General features: G+C 38.0%; 1 protein-coding gene across 4 annotated transcripts in view; it reads left to right on the plus strand.

Annotated features, from left to right (window-relative positions):
- Positions 1–12266, plus strand: part of LOC139750416 (thioredoxin domain-containing protein 11) — a 42399-nt gene that overhangs the window by 9462 nt on the left and 20671 nt on the right. For all 4 annotated transcript variants that reach the window (XM_071665187.1, XM_071665188.1, XM_071665185.1 and 1 more), the window contains 6 exons: positions 187–397; positions 2501–2743; positions 3528–3734; positions 4920–5117; positions 8572–8761; positions 11352–11496. In XM_071665187.1, the coding sequence (XP_071521288.1) occupies positions 187–397; positions 2501–2743; positions 3528–3734; positions 4920–5117; positions 8572–8761; positions 11352–11496 (1194 nt within the window). The remainder of the gene's footprint in view (positions 1–186; positions 398–2500; positions 2744–3527; positions 3735–4919; positions 5118–8571; positions 8762–11351; positions 11497–12266) is intronic.

The raw sequence follows: 12266 nt of genomic DNA on the forward strand, positions 1-12266 counted from the left end.
GGTGAGGGCATGCTTTATTGATTTCACTGTGAAATGTTTTCCATCTTGCTCAGGATTGGGATATGGATTATTGTATTGACAAAAATAAACAAAAACAAATTTCAATAATACCCTCCAAAAACAGTTTTTGCATATGTAATTAAATTCTGTTTGAAAAATAAGCTCTAACTTTTACATTCTCTACAGAGGACCATTGACAAGAAAAACTCCATCTCCACAGCCATTCTTCCCTCATCACTCCCTTGTGACGGACTTTTACACAGGAGATGTTGTGGGCTTGACAGAACGTCTTTTGGCATCAGATCTCTCCTTAGTTGTGTATTATGCTCCTTGGGATAGAGACTCTCAGATCCTACGTTGGGAAGTGGAGAAAGCTGCTAGATATCACTATGAACAGGTACACTGACAAAATTATATGCCAAGTTTTAAAATGTAATGCCAAATTTAGTAGGATACTGGATGATCTGTATCTGTTCAACTATGTCACTTTGAATGTTATGTGTAGTAATGTCTTTCTGCATGTATTTATCCCTGTTAACCCTTTTGGTGTGCACTTGATTTTTTTCAGTCTTCCCACAGTGCACAAAATTATGAAATACAATTATTTTTCTTAAAAATTAACTCAGCGCCTTCAGATACATAATGCATTTATGCTTGAATTGCCATTTCATCACCATCAAGTCATAATTTGACTAATTATCAGCTGTAGAAAATGTATTGCTTCTCAAGACTTTTCATCTGTTATCTCTAAGTTTCAAAATACGTGCCAAGATCCTGTCATTTAAAAAGATGTTTTGACTTATGGGGCTTTCAGTATACAGTACCACGTATTTTTTTTTCATATTTGTAAGCTGCTTCCCAAGTTAGTAAGGCATTGTCAGGGATAAATGAAGAAATGGCATCATTCACTCGCATATATTTTTTTGTAGCAACATCAGATTCCTCCCACCCATACCTATCCATGACTAAACATCAGCCTCCAAGTAGAAATAAAAAGCATACTCCTACCACTCCTCAGCAACCTTTGCTCATAGATCCCTTCACCTTCATCAAACATAACACTGGCAAAACACACACATCATGAAATGACCCAGCAAGGACTAAACAACCACCCTCCCGACTCGGGCTTAAATACCACCCCACCAGACAAATGTCCATCTGGGACCATGCTCATGAAATAAATGAGTCATACTTTCCTGTCAGTGCTGTGATTACTACAAGAGAGTGAGCTCTGTCTTGGACAAAAAGGGAATGTTAGGTGGCTTCTTTTTATCTGGATTGCCAGAAAGCATTTGAAGCTGTACTGAATAGGAGGCTGATTATGAAGTTGGATCACATGGCAAGAATAAGGAGGAAACTCCTTCAGTGAATACATTTTCTTGGTGGAAGGGAATAAAGGATGCGTGACAAAGGAAATACTAAAAATAGGCCATTGTGACCAGTGAAATGCCACAAGGATCTGTTCTGGGACCATTACACTTCTTGATCTATGTAAATTTTAGACTTGCCTTGAAGTATGTACTCTGATCTGAATATGTTTACAGACAATGCAAAGGTCACGAGGAAAGTGAAAAACATGGCTGATGAAATTCAACCCAAGCAAATGAAGAAATGAGGATGGAACAGAGTAAAAGAAGGCCTGAATATGATTATAATCTTGTGGAAAATGAGGTTCAGTATTCTGTGTGCTGAGGACTTGGGTGTTGACTTTCTCAGATAAGTTGCCAGAGTCTCATTAACTAGGAGAATGGTAAAGATAAACTGTCTGTGAGCAGATATTAGAGTAGCTTTCAAGTATATAGACAATGAATTATTTAGCAAGCTATTCATTTTTCATGTAAGGCCAAAACTAGAATATGTACAAAAACCTAATAGAGAATGTCCAGAAGAGGGCAGCAAAGATGGTACAAAAGTTAAGATAGCTGAGTTAAAGGGAAGGCAGGAGGCTTTAGATTTGCCTACTTTGGAAGAGAATAGAGGGAGGGATGGCCTAATCACAACCTTAAAGTTTTTAAACACAGTGTTGTGGACATTGAACAATTCTTTAAGAGATGCAGTATTGAGCAACCAGAGGACAGAAAATGAAATTAAGCAACAAACTTATCAAAAGATATGTAAAGAAGTACTTTTGTAGTGTAAGAGTGGTGGATGAATGAAGTAAGATGGCTGAGGATATGGATAATGTATATATAGATTTAAGAAAAATTGAAGGAACTGAAGTGTTTTAGATATCTGGGAGTGGACTAGGTATTTAAAGGAGATGTATGGAAACTGGAGTTCACCTGTTATGGAGACTTTTGCCATGGCCACCCCCTTGAGGGAGTTCCCAGAGGGAACAAATATCAGAGATATAGATAGATAGATGTGGGTAGTATCTTTCTTCCCTGCCCATAGTGATATAGGTTACCAACTAAATATTTTGAAATTTGTTTCTTTGTTTTTATGAAAACATAGTTTAGATAATTGAGAATTAGATTGCTAGTAAGAAATTTATTTTCAGATATATTTTGCTGCAATCAACTGCTGGCATCCATATTCAGAATGCAAAACCAAGTACAAGATACGCACCTTTCCAGCAATTGTACTTCATGTTAGATCTGCATCTGGTATGGAAACAAAAGCTTTAGCCTATGGAGGACCACGGGACGCTGGACATATTATCCAGTTTCTTTCAAGAACATTGCGACCACTCACCCATGTTGCTAGCCACTCCGATCTTGCCAGGTTGCAGATGGAACATAGTGTAAGTATAGAATAAATACAAGGAATTGTGTAATTTATTTCACTGTAGGTTAAAAGATGGCCAGTTCAGTAAAAATTTATCTTTAGTATAAGAATGTAGACCTGTCTGTACACATGCTCAGCAAGTTGCCAGATGCGTGATGAATAATCCCATATGATATTGCCAATATTTCATCTGTTTCCATGGCAGGATAGAAGTTCCTGGCTGCTTGGGTGAGTTATGATAGAGGTGTTATAAGTTTTTTAGGAAATGTCAAGATTCAAAATATCCTTTACTCCATTCTTCTATCTGCATTTTGGTTTCCAGTTTCAGTTTAGTCCCCCCACTTCTAACACATATACCATTTATACTCTTGGAAGTGACTATATCAGGTAACCATCAACCTTGATGTTTTGGTAAAATAATTCATAATCATATATCTCTCGTAACAGTGGACTTTAGTTCCTGTTTGAGACTACTTATGACAAGATTTTCTCATTAGATAGGGCTGGCTGTAGCACCCACTGCATATCTTGTTTGATTAGCAATACTGATTTTCCCTGCTGCCAAGGACATTGTATGATTGTTGGTTCTTGAATCATGGATTTTTTTTTTTCTGTCATTAGAGAGGGCGATACGACTATTGATTTTCCTGTTACAGTAGATGCTCAGTAGTAAAATTTGAAATTGTTAGAACTTTCTTCCATTAAAGTAAATTGCTTTGCATATTTTCATCCTTGATGATTTTAGAAATACTTAATGTGTAAAGGGTATTATTTGTTTTTTCATGAATTGTATTTTGCAGGCTGTTGTACTTGGTTTCTATGATTTCACTTCAGTGAGTCATATGCCAAAAGGCTTTAACTTGTACTACCTGGCTTCTCTTCGTGCCTTACAACATGACAACACTAATTCTATTGCTTGGGGTGTGGTCACCAATCATCGTGTTGCTAGAGCCCTGTCCTTCAATGCAACACAATCAGTCCATTTAGTGCTGTGGAATACTACTTTGGTAAGTTTTCAAACTTTTATACATTTGTACACTATTGTTCATGGTGTTAAAAACTATGTATAAGGATTGAAGAGAAAGTTACACATTTATGAAACTATAAAAGCATTTGTTAATTGGTCATTAAACTTGAAAGGAACCTCACAGGAATATTTTGTCATTTGTTATGGGATAGTATATGAAATTTTCTTATGTTTTAAGAGTAAGAAAAAAAGGTCATGTGAAAAGGGAAGATTATGGAAAAGTGAGCTTTATGAAAATATACTTTATATTTTACCTGTGATGTAACCTAAACTTAGTAACTTTGCCGTTATTCACATCAGTCTCACTATTCTTTCACACAACTCTCAAAGTTATATGCCAGCTTTAGCAGTTTCATACTTGAACCTGCCACAAGGACCATATCACAACAAACAGCAGCTGACCTCCCAGATTCCTCCACTCTCAAACAGACTTTGACTGTGTACCTGCTTCTCTCTCCAAGGCTCATGCATTCATCTTCCTCACCACTCCATCCATATACAGAATAAACAGTCATCATCACAACAGACCACCCTCCTGCTTGTAGTGGCTTTCCTCCCACACCATTTATACATAGCACCTTCCACGGAGCATCTCTATCAACCCTATCATGTGCTTTCTCCATGTCCATAAGTGCCACATACAAATCTTGTTACTCTGAGTATTTCTCACTTATATCTTAAATAGCAAACACCTGATAACCATATCTTTTATCATTCCTTGAAGGCACATTGTTCTTCCCTTATCTAATGCTCTGGGTGTGCTACCACCCTCTCAGTCATTACTTTCCCATACAACTTTGTAGGTACACGAAACAGACTTGTACCTCTGTGATTTGAACACTTGCATTAGTCCCATATGCCTTTATATAAAGCATGTATTTCACCGATCCTTAGGCACCACACCATAATCCCTACTTATATTGAAAATCCTAACTAACCAATCAACAACACAGTCACCCCCTTAAGGAATTCAGATGAAATATCATCCTCTTCTGCTGCCCTGCCACATGCCATCTTAAACAAGGCTCTCATCACCTCTTTTCACCAAACCACTTGCTATGACCTCTGTTAAGGATTTTTTGACAGATATAATCATTACATAGGAGCTGTCCATTATGTGCATGTGTGCATATAGTGTTTTAGTTAAGTTTTTTTAACTTTGCAGGTATTTACAAATGCTGCTTCTTCAGATAGCGAGGGCATCAGTAACTGGGTAATGAGACGGTTAGATGAGACAGCCACATGGCTTGACCTACCTGGTACCAAGAGTTTGGCATTAGATAAACTTTTAAAGGAAGGCCCTGCTTTGATACTCTTCACACCGGATAACCCATACCATATTGTCAATGATCCTTTTACTTTGGTAAGTAAAATTTTATAACATGAAGTGTTTGTGACATTCAAGATTTTTTTTGATACTTGATTGCCATTTCCCATGTTAGTGAGGAAGCACCAGGAAACAGACAAAGAAAGACACATCCACTCCCCCAATCCACAGCCAAGCCTCACAGGCCTTTCCGTTGTTTCCCTTGACTGTTTCGCGTGTGCTCTGGTTCAGCCCATTGACACCACTTTGCTCCCTGTATATCACTGCTTCAGTTTTTGTTTCATATATCCTGTGGGTCAGCCCATTCACAACACTTAGCTCCCTTTATATTACTGCCTCAGTTTCCTCTTATCCCATGCATGCCTCACACCTTCCCTCACATTCTGGACCTGATAAGTCGAAGTAATTTTCATTCCATCCTTTCACCTCCCACTTTGCTTCCTCCTTTTCCTTGATCCTTATACTTCCAACATGCATAGTATACCCTTTTAGTCTGCTTCTCTTTGCTCATAGTCACCAAGCGTCTAAGCCATTTCAGCACACCCTTTTCAGCTCCTTTCTACTTACTTCTCTTACTGACAGACCCCACTCTTACCCTGTCACTTCTTATTTGATCAACCATCCTCACATAAAATATTGCTTCAAATATCTCATTTCCAAGACATCCATCCTCTTCCATACTTATTTGTTTTTGGCCTGTGCCTCACATTCATTATATTTATTATACCATCAAATTTACCATCTTTGCTCTCTTTTTTCCATACACTCCTCACTACACTCATGGCCTAAGTTTCCTCACCCACCCAGTGGCTTACATCACCTCCCAAGGTTCCATCTGCTGCATATCCTTTCCAAGTTTTTAATACATCCCATATCCTTCAGGGCCTCTCTCTTCAAACTCACACTCCAACCAACCTGTCTGTCTCTACTGCTTAATGTATTATTTATTTAGATTTTATTTTATTTATTATAATTTGTCGCTGTTTCCCGCATTAGCGAGTTAGCGCAAGGAAACAGATGAAAGAATGGCCCAACCCACCCACCCACATACACATTTATATACATACATGTCCACACATGCACATATACATACCTATACATTTCAACGTATACATATATATACATACATAGACATATACGTATATACACATGTACATAATTCATACTGTCTCCTTTATTCATTCCTGTCGCCACCCCGCCACACATGAAATGACACCCCTCTCCCCCCCACATGTGTGCGAGGTAGTGCTAGGAAAAGACAACAAAGGCCACATTTGTTCACACTAAGTCTCAATCTGTCATGTATAATGCACCGAAACTTCAGCTCCCTTTCCACATCCAGGCCCCACAAAACTTTCCATGGTTACCCCAGATGCTTCACATGCCCTGGTTCAATCCATTGACAGCACGTCGACCCCAGTATACCACATCGTTCCAGTTTACTCTATTCCTTGCACGCCTTTCACCCTCCTGCATGTTCAGGCCCCAGTCGCTCAAAATCTTTTTCACTCCATCCTTCCACCTCCAGTTCAGTCTCCCACTTCTCCTTGTTCCCTCCACCTCTGACACATATATCCTCTTTGTCAATCTTTCCTCACTCATTTTCTCCATGTGACCAAACCATTTCAATACACCCTCTTCTGCTCTCTCAACCACACTCTTTTTATTACCACACATCTCTCTTACCCTTTCATTACTTACTTGATCAAACCACCTCACACCACATAATGTCCTCAAACATCTCATTTCCAACACATCCACCTTCCTCTGCACAACCCTATCTATATCCCATGCCTCGCACCCATATAACATTGTTGGAACCACTATTCCCTCAAACATAACCCATTTTTGCTTTCCGAGGTAATGTTCTCACCTTCCACACATTCTTCAACGCTCCCAGAACCTTTGCCCCCTCCCCCACCGTGTGACTCTCTTCTGCTTCCATGGTTCCATCCACTGCCAAATCCACTCCCAGATATCTAAATCACTTCACTTCCTTCAGTTTTTCTCCATTCAAACTTACCTCCCAGTTGACTTGTTCCACAACCCTACTGTAGCTAATAACCTTGCTCTTATTCACATTTACTCTCAGCTTTCTTCTTTCACACACTTTACCAAACTCAGTCACCAGCTTCTGCAGTTTTCCTTCCAATAAGCCACCAGCGCTGTATCATCAGTAAACAGCAACTGACTCACTTCCCAAGCCCTCTCATCCACAACAGACTGCATACTTGCCCCTCTCACCAAAACTTGCATTCACCTCCCTAACAACCCATCCATAAACAAATTAAACAACCGTGGAGACATCATACACCCCTGCTCTTAATATCTTCAATTTTTTTCATATTTTCTCAAACGAATTCTTTAAAGGAAATACCTGATCACATCTGTTGCAATGTTCACACTGTGGGATTTACAGGATTGAGTAGAAGATAGGGCTATGTCTAGCATGTTTATGTTAAGGTGCAATTGTATTTTTGTCTTGAAAATTGATGGGAAAAGTGTAAGATTTAGGATGGGATATATGTAGAAATTTAATTTTCTCACTGTTTAGTTAAAATTAGGTGACAGCTTTCCCATTCTGAGATGCAGCATAGGTCCAAATTAAGAGAGGAAAGATGTTAACCGTGAGATAAAAAGAATTTTGGAATCAAGGGGGAGGGAAATTAAAGAAAATCCTGAAGCCTCTTGATTACATATAGGTAACCATTGGTGGAAAGAGGTCACACCTATAAGCGAAGGATGATTCTTAGTTTTTTTGGTATGTAGTTGGTTTAAACTATAACAGTGGCATGTCCAAGTTTAAAGACCTAGCATTGCACCAAGGTTTAAATGTCAGTAACATGCTGTTTCTGCTTGGCTGCTTGAGTAGCTGATAAAGCACTATTATTTCAGATTTTTACCACTCTTGCTAATCCTCAGGAGACACCTTTTCTTTGGTCAGTACTGAAGGGTTTAATACACTCGCATTTAATTCTCATGTAGTAAGTTAGTAACTAATAATTTGTGTCCAAATCTTTTTAAATGCTCTTTTTTATCAGCTTGTACTGTAGTATCAATTAAGCTTCAATTACACCCTTTTTTATACTCACCCATAAATATATGAAATTTACTGTTTCATAATCTTTTGTATATTAGAGTGCAGGTCACCTACATGTATAGCCCAGTTTGTAACAAACTGGGTCGATTAATATCTGGAAAAAGATACCTATAGCCTTTGTATTGTGACTTGATGACTGCAGGAAATAACATGTGTAGATATTTGATACAGGCAAGCTGTGTTGATTTAGAATGACTGTATGAGCATTGCATTTTGCATAGATGGTTTAGATGTTCTAGGGTATAGATGTTAGAGGTTGGGAGTAATGGAAAGTACAGTATTTATAATTGAAACTGATTTGTTTTAATTAGATTTTGCATGGTCTAAGTTGGCAATGTTGCACAAGATTGTGTAGTACTGTATGTAATAGTCCTTGTTCTTTGTTTGCAGTTACGGGAAATCTCACTAGATTATAATAATTGCAATTACTCAAGCCGTGTGTCGAACTTGGCTCGCTATTTGGGTTCGGTAAGGTCCAGGGGTCGTAATCAGATTAGAAAGGCAGAAAGAGTATGCAGAAACTATCTTGAGGACCAGCTCCGTATTCTGCACTTGTCTCGGCAAAATTTATACCTTCAAGGTTGGTTTATGGTATTTTATGTATGAAAAGATTTATGTTTATGCACAAGAATATGAGCCTAAGGTTGATTTATTACATCTTGGATAAGAAAAGAATGTATTTCTATGCAGCAGTATGATGTGCTTCAGAGTTGCTGATATTCTTCAGAAACAACACTTTCTCTTCTGAATACTTACAGAAGTGTAAATTTAGTCATATTGACACTTATCACAGTCTGTAGCCAAATATACCTTCTTCTGTCAAATCACAGGACAATTCAGATGGAGGGCTTCCTCAAATATAGCTACAGATTCCTCCATTAAAACAGTACTCACACACAGTCCTGGTTATTTTGCTTTTGTGAAATGAAGAACTATTCTATTCCCCTGGATATTCTTGTCCACATCTGCATTGTGTATGTGGAAAGCATTTGACATTGTTCCTTGACACATTTCACACTAAAGTTACTTGATACCACTCTCCACAACAGTGAATAAGAATTGGTTGGCTATTTTCATAGCCGGCCTCCTTGGCGGAGTCACTCACAATGATGTCACTTCTAAATCGCTTAAATCCTACAGTGGAGTTCTTTGAAGAGCAGTTCTTTCTCGAACTCCCTTCAGTCTTCCTACATGACCTCCCATTAGTATTAGTAAGCCTCAACATTAAGGTCTTTTCATAAGCACAAGATGTCAAAATTACATCATATCACCCTGACACCACAGGAGCAAAATCAAACATGCAGCACTACTTTACACAATAGGAACAATAGCTCATCAGGAAATGAATTTCTGCATATCTACAGAAGTCATCAGTCACTCTTTTAACTCTGAACTTCACACACTTTCTGTGCCACCAACACCATCAAAACTTTTGCCTCCATGCTTACTCATGGGATTGGCGAGTACTTATTGGGGGATTCATATTTTGCTCTACTATGAATGTGGTTGATTCCATACTAGTAAGAAAACAGTGTTATGTAAGGTCATTCATGATGTAGTAGAGATATTTCCAGAAAAAAGATTGTTTTATCTCTTTTTTCATGTGTATGTAATGACAAAATTTTAATTTGTACAGCAAATTGATTGCAATTGATTACAGAGTACAAGAAAATTCATGTTGCATCACTTCCACAAATGGGAGTGATAATGGAATGACAAGCCAGTGGTTATGTTGTTAATTCCTCTATCACCACCAAAACTCTTACTTTCAGCTTCATTTATGAGATTGGCTAATGGCTTTTTTGTGAATTAATACTACATTACTAAGAATGTAATCATATTAGGGAGAAAAAACATAAGTTCTTTCATGAGAGTAGAACTGTTAGTAGGAAACTTTTGAATATCTTCTTTCCTTTCTCATGTTTTTAGAGAAATGGAATATCAATTTGTACAATGTGTTGAGAAACAAAGTATTACAACATAAGGATTTGGGCTCTATTACCGCAACAAGCAGGAGAGATGGCAGAGGAATCAGCCAACGGTGGTAGTATTAACTCCACCTGTCAACTATGCCATGAACACCACCAGAACCTTTACTTTTAACCTCACATTTGGGGCGGTTGAATATTTACTGAGGGGTAATCATTTTTCATATTCTGTAAATGTGATAGTTTCTGTATCATTGGGAAAATGAAGTTACAAGTTCAGTGATTGAGAAGAGATATTTTCAGAAAGAAATTTTTTTTTCTTCATATTTGTTCCCTGTTACTTGCATTGGCAAGGTAGTGCCAGGAACAGATGAAATAAAGGCTTCTTTTTTCACTTCTATTGTCCAGCCATTGTGCACTGAAATCATAGCCCCCTTTCAAAAACCAGGCCTCACAGGACTTTCTGTGGTTTTCCCCAATTGCTTTATATACCTTGGTTTAGTCCACTGACAACAAGTTACCCCTCTCTATGCCACATCACTCCAGTTCACTTTACCCTATACATGCCATATACCCTTCTGCTTATTTAGGTCCAAGCACTCAAATTTTCAATCAATTCATCCTTCCATCTCCAATTTAGTCTTCCCCTTCGCATAGTCCTCTCCACTTCTGACACAGATATGTTGTACACTGTATTGATACTGTACATGCAACTTTACAACTTATGACTTAGAATTGTATTGCCACCATAATTGAAAGGGAGTGCCACCTTCGCTGCCACCTATACCAGTTACAAGTTTGTTGCTTTCCCTTTAAGACAAGTGTGTTCATTGGAATTGATGTGAGAATGGATGTTTATGTTGCATATATCATAATCTACAATTATTCATTGCAAATGTACAACATTTCAGCCTAAAATGGAATAAAAAGTCTTTTGTAGGCTGCCTTAGGAATCTTATCACTTCTTTCAACACTGTGTCTATGAGAAATTGAGATCTTAACTCTGAAGGATAACCTTATGAAAGGAATTTGAACATAACCCATTGTAAGTTGAGAACTGGTGGTATTTGCTTCTATGTAGTTTTAAAAGAAGATGGCTTAAAAACTGAATTTTGATCAGACTATGATGTAACCTTTATTTTTCCAGCGACAAGTACCCTTAATGTCACATGATATCCAGTGTTAAGATCTAGCAAGTACTGTTAACTAGATCTTATTAATTGTTTGATACCACTCCTGTAGGTGAGACATGCTGTCACAGTATGCCATCAGATGAGGTAGGAACTGCAACTGTCAGTGGCCAAAGAAAAGTCTGTGATGTTTGTGCACATCCAATGAACAAACCTACCATTTCTCAGGGAGCACACTGCACCAACCCCAGTTCATGGTAAGAATTATCCAGTCCAAAGTAACTTTGAAGTCTGCTTTGTTGAGTGAAATGCTTTGAATATAAGAAGATACAACTAAACAGAATGAAGATTTGAAGAAAGTTTTTGATGAGAGAGAAAGGACATACAAACAAAATATGACAGGTTATGCTGCTAGGTTGAGAGGATGTTGATTGTTTGATGGATGTATAAAGCATGGACTTGGTTAGTAAGAGCTATAGGAGAAGCACAGAACACCTTTAGTAGGGAAGATATCTGTAAAGAAGTGGAAATGATACAGTGGAAACAAGACTAAGAAGAGAAGAATGTAAGGTAAATTACAGTAAATATATGTAGGAGATTTTATGAAATATAGAATTCTGAAAAACTCAAAGGCAATGATTTTCATTTGTGGACATTGAGAAAAGCAAGCAGAGAATAAGAATATATTTAGCTGTGAACTGTAAGGATGATATAAAATGAATGGAATTTGTCTTACTGGCAGCATTTAGGTAAAGTATGTTTGTTATATATCCCTGGGGATAGGGGAGAAAGAATACTTCCCAAGTATTCCCTGCGTGTCGTAGAAGGCGACTAAAAGGGGAGGGAGCGGGTGGCTGGAAATCCTCCCCTCTCATTTTTTATTTAATTTTCCAAAAGATGGAACAGAGAAGGGGGCCAGGTGAGGATTTTCCTTCTAAGGCCCAGTCCTCTGTTCTTAACGCTACCTCGCAAACGCGGGAAATGGCGAATAGTATGAAAAAAAAAAAAAAAAAAATGTTTGTTATAT

Source organism: Panulirus ornatus, chromosome 9 (genome assembly GCF_036320965.1).
Source record: "Panulirus ornatus isolate Po-2019 chromosome 9, ASM3632096v1, whole genome shotgun sequence".
NCBI lineage: Eukaryota > Metazoa > Arthropoda > Malacostraca > Decapoda > Palinuridae > Panulirus > Panulirus ornatus.